This window comes from Protopterus annectens, chromosome 11.part0, assembly GCF_019279795.1.
Source record: "Protopterus annectens isolate FY-2018-M chromosome 11.part0, PAN1.0, whole genome shotgun sequence".
NCBI classification, from domain to species: Eukaryota; Metazoa; Chordata; order Ceratodontiformes; family Protopteridae; genus Protopterus; species Protopterus annectens.
In genome coordinates this window covers 291,930,770-291,956,823 of record NC_056745.1, presented here as the reverse complement: position 1 = coordinate 291,956,823, position 26,054 = coordinate 291,930,770, and the positions used below count along the sequence as shown (strand labels likewise).

Genomic DNA, 26,054 nt, shown 5'->3' with positions numbered 1-26,054 from the left:
TTAGTGCTGGTAACACTTTTGTGTGCTACAATAATTGCTACAAGAAGTCTGGTAGAGTGCTAAACTAATAAGCTAGTAAAAGTGCAGGAGAGGAGAGAACTAGCAGATCTAATGGAAAAAATGAAGAGCAGACTTTGGCACTGCTCAGAAGCTTACAAACAGTCCTGGATACAGCAAATCTGTATCTGAACTAGGCTAGTTACAGGAAAGGTGGGAAGCAAGCGCAAATGCACGCTTTTAAACCAGACAGTTGAAAGAGATGGAAAAACTGCCCAAATGGCCAATAAACTACAATTTCTGGGCCAGAAACCACTCCTCTTGTGGTAGATAGGCTACCTAGTGCTTTCCACTTCCACTGATAATCTAGAAGGTGTCCCTCCAGCACAGAAAGGCTTGGGGGGCTCAGAAGCTTACCAACAGTCCTGGAAACAGCAAATCTGTATCTGGACTAGACTAGTTACAAGAATGGCAGGAAACAAGCTTAGAATTTTTTTTCTTTTTCCAGAGAGCAGCTAAAACAGCACTAAAAACAATTCAAGTTCAGTGCAAGCTAGCACACTTGAGTGTGTAGCAGTATTAAAGCAAATACAGTTTAAATAAATGCAATTTATTCAAAACTAAATTCAACTCTGAACACTCAAAAAGTGCCAAAAAATATACTTATCAGCTGAGAAGGGCACTCAGTCAGAACACAAGGAGAGAGATTTTTTTTGTAAGTAAAGTGAAAAGGAAGGAAGGAGGAGCAGAAGATAATTCAAGGTTAAGAACCTAAGTGGGTTGGCCTTCTCAAATGTTCTCTCTGTATCAGAAAGAATGAACACTAGACTGGAAGGAGTATCCCAGATCAAATTTACAGTAGAGGCGGGCAACTGCAAAGCCACCAACTGTAACAATACTACAGGAATAGGCTGGGTGAGAAAAACAGTTTCAGAACAGATGAGAAATCAGCAAACAAAGTCAGCAAATATATAAAATAATTCAGTCAGGCAAAAAATTAAGACAATGCAGAACTCTGAAAAGTTAAAGTGCCAAAGAATATACTTATCAACATTATAATTCCAAATTGATCGTAAAGCACTCCAGTCAGAACACAAGGAGATTCTAACAGTTTGACAGTATTACCAAAACACGGATGACACAAAATAATGCAGAAGTAAATAAGAAAATATTGATAATGATAGGAATATATGCTGAAAAGGAATATGATGAGTTGGGCATCCTTGAAAGAAAACTTGAGAAATTTTGGATTTCCCTGGGATGGATAAAATTAATATACAGGACCTATAAAGGGAGTGATCCAAGATTGAAATTAAATGAAAAGTTAGCTGGGAAAATATGCATCACCAGGGCAACAAGACAAAGCTACCTGCTGTCTCCAGTACAATTTGCATTCTACCTGGAGCCACTGGTTAGTGAAATAAGAAACTGATGGATAAGGAGCTGTAATGTGGTAACCAAACACCAACATGTAAGAAACAGTATAAACAACAAAAAGAGCACACACTTGAGGTAGTGTTGTGAACTTTAATATAAAAACTTAGTACTTTTATACCTCAAACAATCTATGAGGCTTCATCAGAGTTAGAATAAAATGTTGTAGGCATGACTTACAGAAGAACATCCATCCAAAACAACATTTATATATTCAACCAAAAATAAAATAATTTTTATATTAAATATACATAATAGTAGTATAAAATTCATACATTTTCATTTTATTTAATACATCTCATATCTTCATTCTCCTGCATTTTAAGCAACTACATTTACACCTAGGAGGTTTGTTAGAGACTTGTACACAAACAGCAGGGGAAGAGATGTGGAAGGAATCAATGAGGAAAACACCTGAGCAGCTAAGGCAGTGGAAAATGTCAAAAATGTCAGTAATGGATTTGTACAGTATAGATCAAGCAATTAAATGGTTGTGACTCTCTTGTTGCTTTATGGAAGCCAGGCATACTACAAAACCCCACTTAGAGAGACCTGGGTTAAGGTCAAGAAAGAAATGGATGAATTCATATGGGAAACCAAAAGAGAGTGGGTTCAGTGAGAGAAACTATTTTTCCAGTTGAGCAAAGTAGTTTAAGAATGCCAAACTAAGAAGGGTATTATCAGTCACAAAACTAAAGTTTATATAATTATCTCAGCACACAACCTATTCATAGAAAATCATGATGTCAACTTAAGGTATGTGCAGGGTAGATAAAAGGATGGAGATTATGAAATGTTAAAGCAGGACAATAGAACCAAATATATACAATCGTATCTGTGTCAAAATGTTAAACAAGTTCAGATGAGGACAAGGTCAAGGAATGGACAAAACAGTTACTGCCAATAGAAGGAATGTTGCCTAATAACCAGGCAGGATATGTGCAGAATGAAGCCATTATTTGGAAAAGGAAAGATCAGCAGCCAAGATTCTGGGAAAATCTGGTTAGAAGTCAAGGGATCTTAACCTTGATAGAAGCTAAGGAGGAATTTGACCTGCAGGATGGAAATCATTTACCTTACATGGGTCTCTCTCCAGCAATGAACATGGAGAAGATACCGGTTTGTAGGGAGTTACAGGGTGCCCTGGAAATTCGAAGCTTTTTTCTGAATGGTAGAACAGATGCAACCCTAAGGAAGAAGCTTGTAAGTAGGGCATATAAGGGCAGACTAGAACTGAGGTCTAATACATTAGAAAGGTTTAGGCAAGACTGGAGTCACAAGTTGCAGAGAGAGATCTGAGGAATGGAAGGAAATCTCTGTTAACTCTAGATATGCAACACAATCTAGGAAGTTTAGAATCTTTGCCTGGATATGCCTACCAGATATTTCTGTACACCAGCTAGGGTACATCATATACTTCCCTAAGGAAGTGAGCTGTGATAGAGATGTAAAGAATGGATGAGAGGTACATGGGAACAAATACTGGGGGGAATGTAGAGCATTACAAGAATTTAAACAGGAAATGCGGCTACTGATTAACCCAAAAGCAATTGAATAATTAGTACTCACAAAGGAAATGATGTCACTAAGCTGGAGCAAATGATATTACCCAAAACACATTGGCATTACTAACATTGAAAACAATATTTAACCTAGTTTAGCTACAGAATAAAAATTATTTATATATATATATATATATATATAGAGAGAGAGAGAGAGAGAGAGAGTCGCAGAAATTGCATGCTTAGTCTGTTGATGACAGATTGTTTATAATAATTTATGAATAATAGCAATGTCTTTCGGCTTTCCCCAGTTAGGGGTCACCACAGCAGAACTCCGGTCTGCTAATGATTGGCAGTGAATTTTTTACAGTGCCGAGTTGCCAGCCCGAAGCCCAACCTTCAAAGAAGGCACACCCATTCACGTACGCACCTACATGCATATCTTTATGTGTCACTCGACCATGGGAAAGACATGTGGACTCCACACAGAAGGCACTCCAGCTGAGAATCAAACGGGAGAACCTCTTGCTGTGAGGCGACAATGCTAACCGCTGCACCACCGCGGTCTATAATAATTTATGAATAATATGAAGTACAAATTATGACAAATATTGTAATCCCAAGACGTGGGCCATGCACATTTCTTTAGTTTAGTATTGACTGTTTGCTTTAAGATAGATTATCTGGTTAGCCACTAGGGAAACATTGGTGTGCAACATACATGACCACACATCATGGGCCTGATTCCAAAAGACTTCCTATAAGTGACCACTTACACTGAGAGCAGACTGGGAGCAGGTGTTTCATAATCTGTTTCCCATAGTAAGCCTATTTATAGATAGGCCTTACACCAAAGTAAGTCACTTACACTTAGAACAGATATTTTGGAATCAGGGCAGACTATGTTTTGTTTTTCTTTAGTATTTTATGCCATAAGACATGAAGAAAAGCCAGAGTAACCAAGAACATGAAGTACATACATTATATAATTAATGAAACTGACATCTATAATAAATAGAGTCTAGGTAGGTAAAATCTTCTTTCTTTGTTTTTATAAAAATTGAGCATGCCCCAAGCTACCTGTCTGTGCCTCCACGCGTACGCTCAATGTACAGAAGGATAGAGATGTGTATTGCACTACGCTATATTTTACTCAGTGATGTTAACTTTCTAGCTAGGCATACCACCTTGATAGATGTGTCCCCTGACAGATGCAACTCATGAGCACTGCCAGGTTATGTGAGTTGCTCATATTACACTCATTATGTACATGGAGGCTAAGAGAATCAAACACTGGACTAAGTGTCTCATTAACAACTCATAGTCTTACTCCTCTGCACTATCTGCCAATGTATTTATCACATTTTACATTGTTGCACTATGCATGACATCCATGCTCTTCTCAGTGCCTTGTAGCGGGGAAGCAGGTATCCAGCACACACAGTGCTAGATTAAGACCTCAAGCTATGAATGAGCCATAACCTGTAGTCCAGGGTTTGAGTCCTTTCACTAACTAGTGTGTGCATCTCAATGTCTGAGGCCCTCTGACACACCAAAGCATTGATGTACATATACTTGGATCACTCCCCCACATAACTGACTGTGGAGAGAGACAGCACACTACCAGAGCAGCTGAATTTACAACAATTCTGTTTTAAGCACATACTTTCAATGTTTTGATGGCTGCAAGTGGAAATTGTTATTCTATATTGCACTGAGGTGGTAAGGTGATATACCATGCTTTGAGATATTATATGACTGTTAGTTACTTTTTTACTTAGTTGGTACAGTTTAGTGGACTAGATCACTAGGATCTATTAGCCCTGCCCTAATTACAAAATATATAAAAAAAGAACTTGCACATATGCCACCTTTAAAATGAGTTATAACATGATTAAAAATGACCCATTCACTGAAACATCACACTAGGTTAGTGATAAAAGGGAAGGTATAGCTGCTGAAAGATAGAGTTCAAGTGAATGACTCAATAAAATATCACTTAGAAGTCAAACAAATACAGATAGTTTACAGAAGTTGCTCACAGCTGAAAAACAAAATACAATTTTGGAAGAGGAAAACAATGATCAACAAGCATTATGGTTATGTTTGCTTACATCACTGAACAACTACATCAGCGTACACTATATCGACTGCAAACAGTTGAAATTAAATCAGTCATTAAATGAGTAAGCATGCACCAAGCATGAATCTATGCACATGCAAAATTAAATAAAAAACACCTCCTGCTAATTATATATACCAAGTCTGAGATTGCAAAATAGAGGGTAAAAGGGTAAAATCCCACATCCCACTGTATAGTGAGCCCACACACAAAGCAGCCAGCACCCTACAATGAACTGAGTGTTCGATAAAGCATTCCTCCAAAGAAAACTTTCGCTGTAAAGAAGTACGATCAAACCATTAAACCCACTGCACTCACATACGTATGTGTGTGTGTGTGTGTGTGTGTGTGTGTGTGTGTGTGTGTGTGTGTATATATATATATATATATATATATATATATATATATATATATATATGTAATATGTTTTTTTTTAAGGAAAATACCTTGAGTGTAGGTACAAGAACAAGAGGTGAGTTGAGGGAATAGTGTGTGACAAATAATATCATAGTGTATATTGAAGATAACAGAAGAGGTCACTAAAAGGTTTCCACCTGGAGTAATATAGAGAATACATTAAATACTGGTAGTCTGCTACATTGTGACAGATAGCTGGGATTTGACTTCAGGTACCAAGTCTTTACTTATTTAGATGAGCTGATCATTTAGTTGCAATTCAAGACTCGGGGCCATCTCTCCTATTCAAAAAAAATGAGAGCACATGCACAATGTCAAAATTCTGGGAGAAGTGACTAAGTCCTCAGATCATTTTTAAATGCTTGTGGTAAGTGCATGTGTATTTGAATAGTAATGTTATATAGTTAATATAGGTTAGTTAATATAGGTTAGTACTAGGCTAACTGCCCTTGCAAGCCATTTTAAGCCTAGCCAGTTATGCCTTGTGAGACTCAAACCCTGCACTTTGTGTTTGTAAGGCAAACACCTTAACTATTAGGCCACCCTCCCACCCAAAATTATCAGCCCTTGCAAGTGTCTAACCCAGGATGCTGCACACCATAGCTACAGAAATTTACCACTAAGCCATCTGAAATCCAAAAGCAGGAGTGGCCAGTTCAAGCAAATTTCCTACAAAGGCACAACACAAATCATCACCCAGTAGGAGCTCCACAGCCAATTTACTGCTGCGACTTCTCACAAATATTGGTCGCCAACTACATTACAGCTTCAGATACTGTAGTTGTAGGTGACAGATTTAAAGATATCATAGTTTCAGTTGGATGACAACAATGAAACAACTATTTAGCTATACCAAAACAAGACGTGGTCTCTGTGACAACTAACAACAGATAATAGGTTTTAAAATAACAAGCTTATTTAGTAATATTGCACCTTGAACTCTGCACCGTGCAACAATTCATACTGAAGTCATGGTACAGGCAATCAAATGTGTGCACTCATGGAGGAAAAGAAGCACAATCGTGAAAGTGCAATGAGAAAATAATTCTTTAATGGTGTCAGAAAAGACTTCATGTCTCTATGACTGTTAAAGGTAAATTAATGAAAAAAAATGTGTTTCTACCTTGTCCTTTGTCCTGAGAATCTATTGTCCCATTTCATCTCTCTCTATCTCTCTGCTTCTGCCGTGCTCTCTTCCTCTACAGTCCCACTTATCAGCCCTAATGACTTTGTCTGATACAGCTAATCACTTACACTGTTAGTTTGTTTGCATCATTTTGGAAAGAGTATTCAATGGTCTCCATTAACTTTGCAGTACAGGTCCTAGAGTATTAGATACACCATTGCTGTAAGAAATATTATTTTCTTAAAATGTTTCTTTTCTGCAGTGCCAGTCTAAGGACTAGTTGTCTGTGTAACAAACAGACACTCTGGACGCATTTGTTTAACACTTATCTAGTATCATGCTATGGATTACATTTGTTAATAAAGCAAATAATGCCAGTTAATCTCTGTAGGCTTCCAAGCTTTGGACCATGAAGACCAAATTGCATTACTCAAGGGTTCTGCTGTAGAAGCCATGTTCCTTCGCTCAGCCCAAATATTTAATGAGAAAGTACCGGAAGACCACACAGAACAGCTGGAAGATAAGATACGAAACAGTGGTAAGTAAAGAAAGAGGAAGCGTATAATTTATTGTAATGGTTGGCTGTGTATGATAAATATTTCTCAATAATAATTTTGCAGTTTTTTTATGGGACTTTAAGATCAATCTGTTTCTGCTAGTCCTTACATTGTGCCAAAAATATGCATAGCTTGTTTCTTTGAAAATACATTGTAGAATAATTACTGACATATGCCTGTTACTCTCATGATCTCATCGGGTATTTAGGTCAAATCAACAGATGTGACCAAAATGAAGAAAATAATAACAAATAGTAGCCTCTTGCAGTGATATGGAGGGATAAATCATTGACTACTCCCCAAGTGACCCAGGTCTGATTAGCTGCTTGGATGTCTGCTGGCAAAATCAGGAAGGATTGGTGTGCCCATTATGTGAGTGTCTATTTGGACACATCATAACACTTGATCCCTGGTAGATGCCTGGGACTTGTAGGAGGGGGGGGTTATTGTACGGGGACAGGGCTCCATCGAGGTCGCACATGGAAGAAAAGATGAGATGCCAACTCAATGGGACAGGATGACAGAGCACATGGAGTGGTGGATTAGGTAAACACACCCCAGGGAGCATGGTGATACTGTCCCAAGTACCTCAGTATACTCAATGACTCAAAAAATGGATCAGAATTACCCTGGGGAGACTAAAGTGGGTTTAGTAGCCCTGCTAGATGAGGACAGGCGCTGGGAGCAGCTGTTAAATAACCAGTCAAATGGTATTGTTTGTATTGTGTGACAGACTGCTGAAGCATAACATTTCAGAAAGAATAAGAAAATGTAGTCTGTTTTATTTACATGGTTAGTGTTTGTTTACTGGCAATGCATTCTACATATCAAGTGCCTTTCTAAAGCTGTAACTGTGAAAGTCACATTTTAAAAAGGCATCATTTTAACTCTTCAATTTGAGAGAGGCATGGCTTCATGCTTTCTTTCTGCACCCTGGTCACCTCGGTCATTTTTGCTATCAGAGAAGTAGAGAGAAATGAAGCCACAAGTTCAAAGAAAGTGCCTGATTATCCCATCGGTGGCACAGTAGAATAAGCAAAGCATAGGAATATACTATCAAGGTGTAGCCGACACAGAAAATAAAAAGTAGGATGAAGCAAGAGTGCTGGTAGGAATGTTATGTCAATAATGCTGACATGTTATAACTTCAGATAATCTAAAAGTAACATAGAAATTCTGCAACACTGGTAGTTTTGTGCCCCTCACAACAGTGAATCAGATACAGGAATACACTTCTGCTACTACAGTAACCTTAAAAAGAAAGGAAGAAATAACAATAATAATAATAATGAGGTGTCATACAAAGACCCCAAATTAGGGACAGTTTTACCAACCACGCTAATTTACTTTAGCTTTGTGCGGTTCTGTAACAGCTGAGAGCCATTTTGTAATTCAGTCTACAGCTGTTTTGTTGACTTGAAGAAGTATTGTGGCCACATACTCTGGCATTTTGCTATGGAGATCATGCAAAAACATGAGATGCTGTGTCCGTTACTGCATGTTATCCATTCCATTTATGAACGCTGTGTCAGTTGTAGTAACATACTTGGCATTAAGGCAATGCTATTCAAAGTGTACAGTGGGCTTAATTGATGAATATTTCACCACTCTTATTCATGATTTCTGTAGAAAAATATCAAAGCACAGCCAATTCTGAGAGGGTTCAAACACTAAGGGCCTTGAGGAGGAGTGTTTGTTGCTTTCAGATGATTATATCCTTTTGGCATTGCTTGATGATATTGGCCTCCATCATGTCTTTGAGCACCTCACTGCTGATGCTGAAGTGGCTGAGATGAAGATCAGTGCCTCCATACCTGAGGTAACAGTACAATAAAGTAGATTAATCTCTTCATTCTGAAGGACAGTTGCCCTCAGAGGAGGAAGTAAGTACTTTGAGATCTTGATTATTATTAATATTATTATTGTCAAGGTGGAGCGTGAAGCCACAAGAGAACTACAACAGAGACTGCAGTAAAGTTCTTGGTAAAGACCATCAGTTCACCAGTCTATGTGCCCTCCTCAGCTAGGACCAGTAGCTCTGAGTAGAGCACTCCTCATCATGCTATTTCTGGACTTACTCTCTGTGATAATTTGAGAAGCTTGTTTCATCAGAAGAACTCTGAGTAGAGGCACTGGTCCTTTTGCTACAGAGGAGTCAGCTGAGGTAGTTCTGGCATGTTATAAAGATACCAAGACAGTAGCAGGTGATGGAACTCTTCCAGGCATGACACATTGACAGCAAGCTCTGAGATGGTCCCTGGGGATGCTGGAAGGATGTTATCCTTTAACTAGTGTAGCAATGCTTTGATGAACTGTAGACTGTCATGGTGGTAGTGGGAGGAAAGTTCAGTATGCTGTGTTTGGTCTGTTTCTACAATGACCCTCATGATGAAAAGTGAAAAGAAAGTGAAGCCCTTGTTATTTTTAATGGCTAATAACATGCAACAAATTAATATAGTGTTATTCAGTGTTTGTTTTACCTGCCTTAACCTCTAATCACAGTTCTGCTTCCACCCATTTGTTATTCTCACTTTAACAAACTGAAGTCACTTATCGTTCTGTTCCATAAAACGTATAAGGAGGTGGAAGATACTTGTTTTTGCTTTTTTTATGTAACAGTTGATTGCTACCCATGAATAAACTGGTTTGAAGCAGTCTTGCAGAGTTTCCTTAGGTCTGAACCCGTTCAACCGTTAACAAACTCCCTTCCCCCTTTGTGCTTTTTTCTCAGAATTAGGCATTTCAAGTGGAGTCACACCCAGACTAGTAGCCTTAGAGGATCCATACAGCTGATCAGATGTTAGGTAGGGGATTAACTGTCTGTAGAATTTAATGTGTGCTTCAAGCACACCTTACATTTGTTTTTCTTTTGTTGTGATAACTATGTTTAAAATTATTGTGAACAAATCTTTCCTGAATTGTGATTACTTTATAGACTATTAGTATAAATTATTTTGGAGACTGCAGCTGTTTGGTTAACATTATTAAACCGCTGCTAATGTTCAGGCAGTACATGCAGGAATGAGCTACTTCATTCGTATTGTTTAACGTGAAGGAAAACACATCATTCAGTAACCATTAAGATGTTTAAAAACTGCAATTCCTCTTAGATTGTTTTATACCCGCTGAGTCTAAAGAAAAGCACTGTAGCTGTGTAACACTAACTCTGCAGCCTGAGAGTGTATGCAAGTATAATTGTTTTTTGCACGGGTGCATTTCAGTTGTTCTTAAAGCTCCTGTGGTGAAATTAATACCTAGAACATATTTATTGTTTGTATTTGAAACATCTGTTCAAACTTTAGTCAGCTTTTTTCCTTTCTGCTGAGCATTCCACCCGTCATGTCTATTTAATTGTGACAGAATAAGTGTTCTGGCAATAGTGCGAATTTCTTTTGTGGCTCCTATTTGTTGCCTCTTTGAATCCTGATTTTCCTTAGCTAAATAGATGTAGTCCACATATCTGTACTTTTAGACAGTCTTAGTAATTGTTTTGCCTACCTTAAACCTCTGATTACAGTGCTGTCCCAACCCTCATTTGTTATTCTTGGGTTGATAACTGTAGTCACTTACCTTCCTGTTCCTACCTTTCTGTTCCATAGCCTTTACAAGGAGGAAGACATTTTTTTGTAACTGTTGACAGCTGCCAAGGGTCCTCATCTCACTACCATATCCAGCCTCCTATACTTTCCAAACCAAAACATCAGTCCTACATACTTTGCCTATAATGTGCTGTCTTATCTGTTAGCCATACACTAAACTTTAATCCTACTAACAACTCTAACATCCTATCATCTGTCCCAAAACCTTCAAGATTATTAGATCTTAGGCAAGTACATTCCTTGACACATGCAACCAACAAAGAACAAAATAACATATATAAAATGCCTCTTTTCACTAACAAATTAATGAACTGTATATGAATCTGCCATCTGGCAAATATATTCCTTCTCTTTCAAAATTCTGTTCAGCCTTGAGTTTGGGACTTTTCGCTTCTTGTACACTTCTGTTATAGATTTGTTATCAAGGGGTGGATAGAATAAAAATGTAATTATTTACACACAAGCATGCCAGTGTGTTACTCTAATGCTGACGTACATTTCTTTTTTTTTTCTTCTTTCATTAACAGTTTAGCAGCATTCCTGTAACTGCTTTACTCTTTTAGCACCGCTCATCTCACTGTGAATGTTTCTGAGCAAGAATATATTTCTCTTTGGCTATTTTAAGCATTTTCAGCTGGGCCTTCTTATAAATAAAGATACTAAACATTCACATTTGCTTAAATTGGCTAAATCCATAAAATAAAAAATAGGTAACATAAAAATCCATAAAATAAAAATTAGATAATATAATTCTTATTCTCTTTAATTTATGGAATTTATCCAAGAGTTTGGCAACAGAACAACTGTATAGCTGCACAAAAACCCAGAGATGAGCAGTTTGTTTTTATTAAAGAGCTAATTTCATCCATAAATTCTAAATAGATAAATGCTTATAACCATCTACTGCATTCTGACCTATATCCTAAAGAAAGAAACTTCATCTCTGCACAGCAATTGATAGTCTGTTCAAAGTATCTGTAAGTGACACACGAGGTTTCATGAAAACAAAGACAGCCTTAAATATTCATTTTTTCTTCTGTCTTGTGATAATGATCTACAGACTGCATTATACATTATCCTTTGAGTCTGTGCCACTGTATTGCATCTAGATTCAGGATCACATGACCTGTCTAGCTTTAGGGAATGCACTACAACACAAAGGCTATGCAAGAGAAAATCATACAAAGAATGACTTGTGTTTGTAAGGCAAACCATTGGATGTTTACTGTATTTTTAAATGCAGACTTATTCTTTAATTTCTTGTTTTTACCAGTGTTTGTAATACAGCAGTTAATTCCAAAATGTCTACATGCACAGGTTTTAAAAATACAAGTTGAGTTCTATTTAATTTTGTATTTCTGTACACTGTTTTTTTTTTCTTGACTGAAAATGTAGTCCTTGTGCACTATCACTGATGGAGGTTATACTCTGAAAATATATCCTCTTTCTTTAGCACAGTGAGTCTGGTATCAATAAAATATTATATCTTACACGAATAATAGAATATATCAGAGTTGTAGAGATAGTTGTCAATAGTCCAAAAGGAGTGCTGCAGAATGTAATAACTGGACTTAGCATTTTCAATGATTTAATGTTGAGATCCACTGTCTGGCGGTTACTCTTTACTAACACCATGTACATTAAAACGGAGTCACCATTCCATTCCATTGTTTCCTCCAATATGTATGTCATAATACTCAGTTATACAAGTTGTGATGACCCTCCACTGGACCAGTAATCAAGGAGTCTCAGTCCTCATCACTACCACCAGTGGGGGGTGTACATTGGGTGGATGACAAGTACACACACAGTATTTCCAAATGCAGCTCTCTGCTTCAAGTGCAATTTCCATTAATAGCACACAGAGACCACAGTCAGTCCAGGTCTGGTTTCTCTCTCTTCCTATAGATCCCCAGTAAGACTCCCTAGTGGCACAGCTATAGAGTTGAGATCTCAGTTGAGTGACCAAGCCAAGACCTCCAGCACCCTTTCTGCCCAACCAGTGTTTTGTGTCCCCTGCCCAAGTAGCTGAAACACACACTCTTTGAGGTTTGATTTACATACACACACACACACACACACACACACACACACACCTGGAAAAGGTTGGCACAGGTTTACTAGCTATGCTCCCTTCTGCCCAGACTATAAGGTACTTTCCAGTGCCACCAGTCACTCCTTATCAGCTACTTAACAAAGGGTGTCCAAACTTACTGTGTAATATTAATACTAATACAAATCGTAGTTTGACCAAGAGCAAGGCTATTAGGAGTGGCCCACAGTGTCACCACAAAAATACGCAAGTACTCTCAAAACTTAAATATCTCTACACAGATCAGCCACAATGAAGGGTTAAATATATTTAATAATAAATAATAAAATGACAAGACAGAAATATTTAAAATAACATTGCAGTACAGGTTCGCGCAAATAAAGAAAAAACATCTAAACAAAACTTCACTATATTCCTGACTGAATCTAGGAGAATTATATTATTCCCTAGTAACTTACTTCATTAGAGGAAGGCAGATGTGTGAATGGTTATTATTGCTGTTGTCAGGTCCAAGACAGAATGCAGAATGCCCTGTCTCACTAAGAGACTTCTCCAAAAATATCTAAAATATTACTGCTGGGATAGCCTGCAGATTGACGTTATTTCTAGTCATCTGACTTCTATTTCCCAGGCCAAAACTGCCATTGATGTCAACTGGCAGTATTTAGCATCTACCTGTAAAAACACATAGAAAGGGTTTTGTTCAGATATTTGGCAGATGTTGGACATCATAAAACAATTGCATTCTTTCATGCTTCTAAAGTAGCAATTAGTTCACTCCAAAGACAATACAGAAAGTGTCCTACTACAGACTTTGTGTCTCTGGCTGCATTCTAAACTTGAGAGATAGCCCCTTTATGGTGTAGGCTTTATGGCTGAGACTATAAAATGATTTAATTTCAAATATTTTTCAAACGTTTACTGGACTGAGATTAACCTCCTCTATCCCAGTTTCCACTGTTAAAATATATACATTTAAACAGTTACAATAGTGCATGCACATTTCTGATCTCTTTGAGTAGGGCACACTGTGGATACATTCTAAACACGGCACTTTTACAAATACCTTTTCAACTCAAACATCTGTACAGACCAGTTTGATATGCGCATGACATATAGTTCCAATACATTTGTAACACATGCATCCTATATAAATTAGTTTGATATTCACAAATGACATATAATGATTTACAAAATTCAAGCTAGCTGTACTGGCAGTGCCTCTTTTTGTCACACTTCTTCCCCCCTCGAAGACCCAAGCTAGTTTTTTAAGTGACCCTTGAGAAACATTGCTTTTGTGGAATGAGCCTATCTAGGAATACATTATCTCATACCCTGTCTTGAGATTCCAGCTGCCTTGGCATTGCTGGCTCCAGTACAGTGCTGCACTGTCATATCATATAGCTGCAACCCTAGGCTCCACCATAGTAACTTGGAATTTTGCTGGCTGGCTTGCTGTAGCCATAGATCCCCCTCAGACTCCTCCTCCCTCCTATTGCAAATACTCAGCACAAGGACCTCTCTATCATGATAAGGTTTCAGCATGCTAACATGGTGACATTTGTGCCACTGCCTCTTGCCTAGCAGCTCTACCATGGGGTTAACTGACCTTCCTTACCAGTTTGAAGGGTCCATCCAAGCTGCTTCAGATTATAGTGTCTGACAGGAATGAGAACCATAACCTGCTGCCCTATAGCATACTCTTTGGCTCGAGCATTCCTGTCATGCCAGACCTTTTTCTGCTGTTGGGCTTCTGCCAGGTTCTCCTTGGCCAGGCCCATGAGTTCTCTGAGCCTTGTCCTGAGGTTTAGACTATGACACAACAGACTTCTGGTAAGATTCACACTCACCCTTCCACTCTTCAAGAATCAAATCTAGAGGCCCCCTCACCCTATGCCCATACAGCAACTCAAAAGGTGAGAAACCTGTGGATTCCTGGGGCAGTTCTCTGTAAGAAACAACAGATGGGGCAAATATTTGTCCAACTCCCTCTTAAACTGGTCTGCAAATGCCTGTAGCATGGTCTTTAGTGTAGAGTTTAACCTCTCCACCAGACCATTAGTCTGGGGGTGGTAGGGGGTGCTATTCAGGTGCTTCAACCCACAGCACTCTCACAGACAAGCCAGCATGTCTGACATGAAACTGGCACCTCGGTCAGTCAGTATTTCTTTTGGAAAACCTACCCTGCTGAAAATCTCTAACAGAGCATTTGCCACCTTTTTTGCCTCAGTGGAGGACAGGACCACTGCCCCAGTGTATCTGGTAGCATCATCTACTGCCACTAGGATATACTTTTTCCCTGTGGAACGTAGGGTACTCAGAGGCCCCACAATATAGGTTCATAGGTAGGTACTAGGCTATTGGCCCTAGGGCCTATATAAGCCTAGCCAAAGGTACCCTGGCTTTTGCCACCCAAGACAATTATTTCCCTGTGCCACTGTTGAGCAGAGCCACAGAAGTGATCCCCGGGGTGAATTTCCTATCTCCCATCCAATCATCAAGATTTTCTTGAACAGTGCTAATGATGAGCTTTGTTTGATGTAGATAGGTAGTTTGTTCCAGAGTATGGGAAGTCTCTGGGAAAGGAATCTATCCATCCAGCATGTTCTGTTTATTGTGGTGACGAGGTTCAGGTCCCTAGAGCATGTAGCTCGTAGGAATTGGGATTTCTTTAAGTGGAGCATGTCTAAAAGCTCTGGGTTTGACATAGCTTTTGTGTTAGGCAGAGATCCCCTCTGAGTAGGCGATATGCAACGGAGTAAAGCTGCAGTTTTTTGAGATGGTCTGCATAGGGCATCTCTTTGAGGCCTGTAATCCTCTTTGTGAGGTATTTCTATGGCCTTTTCAGTTGTTGTAGGTGTCTTGTGAGGTACATACCAAAAGGGGCATTGTACTCTATAATGGGTCTAATGAGTGACAAATAGAGGGGAACAATGACCTCTTTTTTCCTGGATGAGAAACCTTTTGTGATGAGGTGTGCCACATAGAAGGATTTCCTGACTACTGTGGCGATGTGATTATCAATGGAGAGACTACTGTCCACCTGTGTCCCAAGGTCTCTTATCACACTTTCGGTGTTAAGTAGACTACCACCTATGTGGTAGTTCATGGGTACTGTTTTTACCAAAAGGAATGACAATGCACTTTTTGGCATTGAGCTTGAGGCCATGGCTTTGACACCAGGCATCTGTCTCAGCAAGGCCCTTTTGTAGGATGTCCACATCTTTTGGAGTTTTGATTATGGCTCCTAGTTTGCAGTTATCTGTGAACTTCATTAGCCAAAGACCTTCTGTGTTGGCTTGTACTTCAGAGAAGTAGATACCAAACAGGAGAGGACCCAGGACTGAACCCTGTGGTACTCCACTTGTCACTGGTCTGAAGCTGGATTTGGAGTCTGCTACTTTCACAGTGTGGGTTCTGTCAGTGAGCCAGATGGCAACCCATCTTGTGACATAGGGATTTATACCTAGTTTAGGGAGTTTATCTATAATTCCAGAGTGGGGGATGGTGTCAAAAGCCTTGGCGAGATCTAGATAGGCTGTGTGAACCACTTTACCATCATCTACAGCTTTGGTGACTGCTTCAAAGAAGTCTATCAGGTTTAGGAGACATGATCTGCCTTTTACAAACCCGAACTGGGTGGGGTCCTGAGTTTGGGGATTACCAATGTCATTGTTTATAAGTTCCATGATGATACTCTCCATAGCCTTGCAGACCAGGCTCGTTAGGCTAATTGGACGGTAGTTTCCAGGGTCTGTGTTGACTCCCCCTTTGTGGAGTGGGATAACTGTCACTGTGCGCCATTCAATGGGCACATAGCCTGAGGTGAGGCTATGATTGAACATGGTACTTAGGTGGGGTGCCAGTTCATTCTGTAGTTCATGTAGAACACAGCCTGGGATGTCATCACGTCCCATGGATGCTGTGTTCTTGGCTTTGGACAGTGTGTTTTTTACCTGTGCAGCCGTGATTACAGGAACTTTGCATTCTTCTGGTATAGAGATGGGCCCTATAGGGGATGACAGAGGGGTAAAGTTAGCACTGAACCTATCTGCCAGGATGTTGGCAATACCCGTTGGTTCTGTATATTTAGTGCCATTGTGCTGTAACTCAGAGCAGATCTGAGTGTTACCATTGAGATTCTTGACATAGCTATAGAATGCTTTGTTGTTGTCTTTAGAGTCAGTAGCAATTTTGTTTTCATAACTAGCTTTGGAGGATTTTATGAGGGATCTCAGCTTCTTACTGAAGCTGACCAGGGAGTTTCTCCAATCATGGGATTTTACACTTTTTTGCAACAGTTTCTTTCTTCTGTTGTAGAGTTTGTTTATGGCAGGGGACCACCAGATTGGCTTCCTTTTTTTGGAGGATAGCATCTTGGTTCTATTAGGGATTGCACAATCCATGCACTCATGTAAGTGCTTATAAAGTGCATTTGTGTAGGATTCAGCAGTCATACCTCTATTGTCCATCAGCATGGGTGTCGTGAAGTTTGCCACTTCTGTCTTAAGAAGCGTGAAGTTGGCTTTGGAGAAATTTTTTACTGTGGTTTCCCTAATGGGGGGTGAGGGAGGGATATCCACAGCTACCCTCTAAAACAGCTCCTCAATCACAGGCAAAGATACCAAAGGAGCTTTGACCTTGCCTCCTGCCTTGCCTACCTTTTGGCACTGCTCACAGGTCCCGGAGTATCCTGTTACAATCCTGGAAATCCCTGGCCAATAAAACTTCTGCATAATACATCCCTTGGTATGCTTTATGCCTGTATGAATTGCAAAAGGAATATCATGGGCTATGGCTAGACGTACCAGATAGTAGGCTCTGGGCACTACTGACTGCTGTATACTCAAACCCTCTAGCCCTCCCTCAGGGGTCCACTCTCTAAACAGTAACTCTTTGTCCCAGTATAGAGATTCCCCCTCTCCTTGAGAATCAGGTGCCTCTGTAGCTACCGCCCTCAAGCCTTGTAATGTAGGTTCTGAGTGCTGAACCTGTCTGAACTCTCTCTTTGCAACCCTTCCAGCTCCCCTTCCACAGGAAGTCTGGTATCCTCTAACAGTGGTGCCTCACTGTCAGCCTGGGTACTACTACTCACCTCTACCCTTGCAGTCACTGTGTCCAAGGGAACATCAGTACCCGCCAGCAGATGTGGATCACCTTCAGGCTTACTGCTACAGGGTAGCTCCCTCTCTGAAGTAACCACCTCACCAGTCCTGGCTTCAAGTGTGTGCTCTGTCTGGGACCCCCTAGGCTACCAGACCCATATACCTGTTTCAAAGCTTGACTCTATGTAACTGCGTGCACACAAGGTACTGCATTATCAGAATCATTCCCTATCAGGACATCTGCAGGGATATCCTCAAACACCTATTGCTTGTTTCCTTTTCCACCCTCCCAGTCAAGCTGAACCCTAGATAAACGTATTTGGAATGGGGTCCCTCCTGAAGTTCTGACTGGAGTAAACTGCCCAAGCAAGTAGTGCTCCTCTGTAACCATTGCAGGCTTCACAGTGGTTAGGTCAGAGGCTGTGTCTCTCTTAGCAGTGTCCTGTTTCCCATCTACTAAGATAGGATATAACCTCTTGTGGTAGTTTGGTACCCTTGTCTCCAAACAACTTACCACTGGCATTCTGTCATTCCCACTTGCTGCCTCCCTCTCCTTTTGTTCGCCACCTTGCCTCTGTGGTCATCTATATGCTACATGGCCTGAATGGTTACATTTAAAAATTTAACCCTCGATCCTGGCCATGTACTTGAACTAGTGGCTTCCCCTGCTACTGGCAGACTCTGTTGGGGTGGTTTAGGCTGCCCACCATGGGTTCCCTTAAACCCATGTGCAGCACTGGGTACCCTCTTCCTGTGCAGTGATGCCCTGCTTGCTAGATATAGGTCTCCTTTTTTCACCAATTCATCTGTGGTGTTGCATTGCCTATCTGCCATCCAGATTCTCATGTCCTCAGGCAAAGTGCTAAGGGCTTGTTCCCTCACCAAATGGTCTGCCATACCTTCAAAAGTTGTGACCTGACACCCACTCACCCACCTATGAAAATAAGTGCTTAGTTCAGCAATATAATCACAAACACTTTCATCTGCCTTGCACCTATGCTTACAAAACATTTTCTTATAAGCTTCAGGTGTTAAATTAAAACACTCTAATAAACATTTCCTTACTCGGTTGTAGTCTAAACAATTAATATCAGACAATTTCGAAACAGCAGTTATAGCTTTAACATCACCCTCTGTAAATTCTGGAAGAAATGTAATCTTTTTTGCTTCTGGGGTTCGGTTATTCCCTTCCCCATTACCTCCATGACCATGGCGAAAATTCAGCATCTCCTTTCCATATTGCCTCTGCCTCTCATTTTCTTCAGCCTCCAAACATCTCAGTCTCTAATTTTCTTCAGCCTCCAAATCCCGCAGTCTCTTTGTTGCTTCTGTTTCCAAACATTTGGCCTCCAGTTCAAGTCTCTTTAACTCCAGATAGATTTTAGGTCCTCTGAGGAAAAGTTGAGCTGTTCATTTTCTGAGAGTTGTACATGCCCAAGGCCAGTCTGGCTGTCTTCCTGGTTGCTGGTCTGTGATGCAGCTGTGGCTAAGGCTACAATAATTTTAGTGTTAGTCAGGATGGCATGACCAGTCCTTTGTCTTGTCACATATCAGCCATCTGGCTCCTTGTCAGCTTCCATAATCCTCTGCTGACATCCTTGCCTGTTTTCTCTGACTAACTAAGCTAATAAAAATAAATATTGTGGTATGAAACTTTGAATGTCTTCCTTGTGGCTGCTTGATAGTACAAACACCTTCTTTAGTGACCACTGTTTACAGGCTACAGGGGTTCAATATCCACACCACTGAATCCCAGTATGTGATGTGGTGATCCTACCTCTGTTCACCAAATGTGATAGGGATATCCAACCACTGCCAACCAAATGTGATGACCCATCACTGGACCAGTAATCAAGGAGCCTCAATCCTCATCACTGGCAGGAGGGAGGGACGTTCACTGAGAGGATGACAAGTACACACACAGTATTTACAGATGCAGCTCTCTGCATCCAGTGAATAGACAAGGGCTTTTGCTCAGATCTTTGGCAGATGCTGGAAGTCATAAAACAACTGCATCCCTTCTTGCTTCTAAAGTAGCAATTAGTTCACTCCAAAGACAATACAGCAAGCTTCCTAGTACAGACTTTGTGTCTCTAGCTGCAATGAAAACTTGAGAGATAGCTTATTTATGGTGTAGCCTTTATGGCTGAGCCTATAAAGTGATTTAATTTCAAATGTTTGTAAAGTTTACTGGCCGGAGGTTAACCTCCTGTATCCCAGTTTCCACTGTTAAAATATAAACATTTAAACAGTTACAATTGTGCATGTACATTTCTGTTCTCTTCTAAAAGGACACACTGGATAAATTTTAAACACAACACTTTTACAAATACCTTTTCAACACAAACAAAGAGCAGTTTGATATACACATGACATACAGTTCTAATACATTTGTAACACAAGTATCTTACATAAATTAGTTTGATATTCACAAATGACATATAATTATTTACAAAATTCCAGCTAGCTGTACTAGCAGTACTAGCAGTACCTTCTTTTGTCACACACGTTATTAGCATAATAACAGACTAGATTATTATGGCAATGCAAGGTAATGCTTAGATGGTCACTAGCTATGGTGGTAGATGAAATTTTTGAGATAAATATCTACAATTATAGTAACAAAGCACAAGTTTTATTACAAGGAGACTATAATGTTTAAAAAAACACTTGCTCATTATAGTCGTACCATGATCTTCATATGATAAACAAATAAACTCAAAATTGCAAAGTATCTCTGAAGCTCATTTATTAAAGCATGGCATGTTATGTGCTTTCATCACCACCATGAGACTTCAGTCTGTTTTTATTTTACTAAGAAACTATGTTAACATGAATGAAGGCAGTGTTTCACTGAATCAACACCTGTAGTAATTGTCCAGGTCCCCTTCAATAAACACATCACACCGAATGACATTTGACGACCTTTATTAAACTTCCATAACATAGCTTTGATCACCAAAATTAATTACAATTGGACAACAAATATAGTTGGTTCTAAACACAGCATGAACATCCTTGTAATGATAGTCAGGACAGTGTACCCACTCATCCTGCCCAGTAAGTAGCGTCCAAACCTTTGCTCGCTTACTTAACTTATGAAGCGGTGTCCCAGACTCACTTCATATCCCATTTATCAAATTGCCCATCCAACCAAATAATTCAGGATGGCATAACCTTACTCATATGAAGCAGCATCCCATCTCACTTCATATACCATCCATTGAATTACCTTCCAACCAAATCAGCAGCGTCCTTACCTCCGCTTGCTTACCTATCCAGCAATTTTCCTCCAGCTGCTCATTTTCCTTTTCCCCAATTCCTTAAAATACACATCCAAGCACCAGAGGGGAAACAGAAGAGGGCAAGCCTGTCCCTCTTTTCCCCCAACCAGCCTGACTAGGCTGTTCCCCCTCCCTTCTACCCAAAGTTTTCGACCAAGTACCTCCCATAAAGGGAAGGGTTAAGCCAAACATCATTCGGTGTACCCATCATCTATAAAGTACATTAAAACTCAGTCATCAACTCCACGCCTTGCCATGCCATCACATGTCCTAATGAAACTAAATAAGGTAAGATTACCTATAACCACACTGTACTATTGGCATGAAACAACTAAACCATAACAGCCCTTTATATACTTTTATTTTTTATTTATTTAATTTTTTAATCATATCAATTTCTACCAAATGACCCACCAGAACTCTAAGTTCCAAAGTCGTCCAAAACTAAGCCATGGCAATGACATGCCATCATGCTGAACTGCAACCACTCTAGCCACCCAACAGATACCGTGATCATCAAACTTGATTTTCCTTTCTTAGTGAATCAGTTGCCTAGTAATCATAACGTTGTACTCACTATCCTTTGTAAACCCAAACTACCCAACTACTACTTCAAACATCCATGAAATAGCAAACCACAACCTATAGCTCACTGACCCTCCATTTATCCAGTGCCAACCTTTACAACCAACCTACTTTAACAATCGCAATGTCCTAGTTTCACACTATGAAACCTACCCTAACCCCTCCAGCATGTGAACCACTATACAAGATTTAGCAATTAACATAACCCTAACCCCATACCACTGAAATAATAGCCATCCACTCATCCTTGATCTGTAAAATTTGTCTCACCAATCTGTTACCCCTGGTGGCTATAATACCCAGGCAATCCATCTCACCAATCTGTTACCCCTGGCAGCTATAATACCCAGGCACTTGCCATGCTCATGTAATCTTCTAAACCAACCTAAGATGCTGCCGATAATGACGCCAGAGCCTCATGTCACTGCCATAATATCCCAGTGAAACTGTACCCTACTACTAAAAGTCATATCTCTCTAAAAGGCATACCAATACCACCCACCTCCTACCAACTCAAAGTGCAAGTCATCTGGCACCGTATCTACTTGCTTTAAAGACCTTAACACAGTATGTAACACTAGAAAAACCTGCTTAAAGGACTGCTTGTCTCTCAACAGATCCCCCATCATGGAATCCCCTTTCTGTCAACAGAACACCCTACTGGCCTGCTTCAGTCAGTCTGTCAACTGAATGCAAGTACATTACTTACAACTGATTCCACCTTGCTCAATTGCCAACCTAACCAAGTCGAAAGACAGCCAAATAACTAAATCCTCACCTTGAGCTCCTTCCCTCAAGCAGTTGCAACATAAATATCATCAATCTGACAATACCCTTCCATACACCTCCCTTATAGCCGATACCCCAAAAGGTCCCCGGCCATATCCCCTAAAACAAAAGGAACAGATGGAAGTAAGGATAGTAACTTCCTGTGGTCCCATGAGTGTTGTGACTCCCTCCCACTTATAAAACCCCAGACTCCCCATTTTATCCTGCCCAACATGCCTCCTCCTCCTCCTCTCTTGCCCCCCATTACCCTGAACTGCACACGACACTGATGTGCCTTAATAAAGTTCAATGAAACCAGATTACCTGTAACTTCTTGTGCACCACTGTAGCAACTGAAACTTCCACTCCTTCCAGTCCCATAGCCTTTGAGATGCACTTCTGTTGCTCCCTTTGCACTCCTCCTATGTATGACCTCATTGCACACCCAGCAATTGACCAGGAGATCCACTGTAACAACCTGCTTCCACCATCTGTGACCTTACTGTGTAGCCTGCATCTGCTGAAACCCCCATCACTGCCTCCTCATCTGCAAAGAGAAAGACAAATGTAAATCCTCAGGAATGTATTTAGACCATTTGTTCCATATTATATAGGCAACACTCCTTACTTTGACAGTGGAAGAAGAAACAGTCAAAGCCACAGACATTTAAACCATCCCTACCCCTGCCAAAACAGCAGCTCACAAAGGCTGTGATGGCATCCCTGTTAAAGTAGAGGCTTACCTCAGATAACACCCCCATACCCTTGCTAGACATCCAACCTCCCATAACAAGACCAGACTTCCAATGATACCCAGATTAGAATGAGAAGTGTGAACCTAGAGCTGCACTGTCTGTCACAGAAAAGCCACCAACTTCCCCAACCCTACAAGCTTCCAGGCACACTGGTATACCATCCCATTAATTCAGTTAAATTACTAACATATTCCCCCCTACCAAAATTTTCCACCAACTAAAGTGCTAGATGCCAGGGGGGCTTGCCTCACAAATCACTCACCCAGCTCCTAAAGTCCAACCCAATATCAGTTATGATTCCAACTCCCCACCCCAGGCACTCCAAACTCCCCTTAATTAAGGTTAAACACCTGATTCCAAATGCCCCTGACCTCTCGTCCTTACCTGTCCAACACACTACTCCAAAACGCACAACTCCTCAATGCCTCACTACTTGTGAACTCACCATCCCAGCAGCGAAAATACTCCTTGCAGTAAAATCCATCAATTGCCAAACCATTTCCTTAGTACCACCATCTGGTACCAATTCTGCATGTCCACCCTCTGTGGCCTGCACAACCCTCCAGCAGCTGCATATCCACCCCAGCAGCACACCTCAGGGCATCAGTCTGAAAAAGAAATAAATTAAATAGTTATTGGCTTTGCATGCATAAAATATTGCTGTTCAGCAGTCAGATTCAGATCCCCACCACAGCAGCTTACAGCAAATTCCGGGAATTATGTTGTTAAATACGTTAACCCCCATATGACCTTAGTAGTTCTTAAACCAGGCTACATACACAAAGCTCATTTCCCTTTAAATTGGTATACTCTCTTAAGTAATTACAGTTTGCACTAGAGACCCATAAAGGACCAAAACATGAGGCACAAGTTCAGACACTCTGCAAAATCCAACCAGCTGGGAAGCCTGACAGTGACCCCCCCCCCCCCCCCCAGGCCTGCCAGACAATGTCTCCACCACCGACCACCAACAAACTGAAGGAAGCACAAAGCATCCCCCAAGCAAAACACCACCTCAACACCAAAACATCACCAGAGAGAGGGATTATTTTAGATACTCTTATTCCTACAAGTACACCCCAAAACCCCAACACCAAGCAGCAAAGATAAAGAAAATACTGAAACAGCTTGTTGCCAAATATAGAAAAAGCATTACTCCAAAGGGGTTAGAAACAAAGAACCATGCTACAATTCTTCAAGTGGGCACTAAGACCTCATCCAGCCTAACAGAAACACCTCAGTTACGTTTTTTTTTTTTTTTATGATAGACGCTGTCTGGCAAAAGGAAATCCACCATGCATATGCATGGTGTACCTCCTACAATGTATCAGCAACACTAAAAGGGGGCAAATCTGATGTTAATGCCACCATTTTGGATGGTTGAGCGGTATGCCCTGCAGTACATGCTCTGTACAGCTGTTACTGCTACCCTGCACATGCGCAATGAGCAGCCAACCCATGGACTACCTACTAGCCCATGAAAACGTCTCCTCAGAAAGTCAGCCCATCATTCATCCTGTAACTGCGCCCCCCCCCCCAATCTCCCTTTGTTCCAACTCTTTCCAACAACATTTTTTTTTCCCCCGAAGGGCAAGTGAAGGCAGATCCATGCCCTGACAACAACAAGCAGGAACAGACAACAATGGGGAGAGGGGGGTAGATGGAAATACATAACACCACGACAGCCCACGAGTGGAGCAAATACCGTTTGCCTGATATGCATCTAAGTAAAGTACCAGGATAATTAGCCTATCCATCTTGGACTGCTTTCCGACCATAGTGAATTAGGCAAACTTCTACCAAGATTCTCCCTCCTCTTATATTACCCGAATAAGATTTGCCCGGTACAGCAAAGTGCCAAGATAGATTTCTCTCTCTCACTCTCTCTTTTTTTTTATGGATAATTGAAGGCAGCAATCACTCTAGCTTTCTTGCTGCCATAGAAATACAAGCGACTGAAAGAGTGATGGCCACCCTGTCACTGCGCCTGCATATCAACAGTCCCATCGACTTGCTCAGAGCCCACAAAAACCCTCAGGCATCACTAAGCAAATTACTTCAACGGAGCCTGGAACCAGAAATCCTAAACCCGAGCAAAATCACCACCACCACTAATGAGATGTAAACAGGTGATGTACATGCATCGCCAATTCAAAGCTTCCTTTTTATTTATTTATTTTTTACACAGACTGTACATGTGCTGACCCCACAGACCCCAAACCCACGTAACAACCAACGCACCATAGATATACTAAACAGTGATCCACCCCTTGCTGACAACAAGCAGCCACAGAAATCATCAAGCAAGTGGGAAAAGTATGAACAGGTGATTCCCAAACAGCGAACACTGCAGAAACAGAACCATTCCGCTTCAAAGAGCTCCATGAACAGGCCTCAGCCACAAGCATTCACACAAAAAGTCAAACGCAGCTCCAGTCATGCAGCACACCATGTTCCTAGAAATGGCCCCGTTTCCCCAAGTGTTTTAAAAGCAAGCCAACAACTATTAGAACAGGTCCTTGTCTACTGAACAAAATGTGCTGTCCCTTACATAACCGACATAAAATTCCCATGAAAACTGAGACAGAAAATAACCATTTTCAGGAACCTCTAGAGTCATGTAACATCTCCCATTTATCCTCACCCATAGACATCTAACTGTACAGCCTCAACCAAAATCATGCCAAGCACAGCCAAAACACCCCAGTCTCTCTCTACACAAATGCTACCCCCGCTTCCCATTCCTGACT

At 40.7% G+C, this 26,054-nt stretch overlaps 1 protein-coding gene across 2 annotated transcripts in view; it reads left to right on the top strand.

Annotated features, from left to right (window-relative positions):
• Positions 1-26,054, top strand: part of NR1H4 (nuclear receptor subfamily 1 group H member 4) — an 856,459-nt gene that overhangs the window by 700,026 nt on the left and 130,379 nt on the right. For both annotated transcript variants that reach the window (XM_044087787.1, XM_044087788.1), the window contains exon 8: positions 6,990-7,136. In XM_044087787.1, the coding sequence (XP_043943722.1) occupies positions 6,990-7,136 (147 nt within the window). The remainder of the gene's footprint in view (positions 1-6,989; positions 7,137-26,054) is intronic.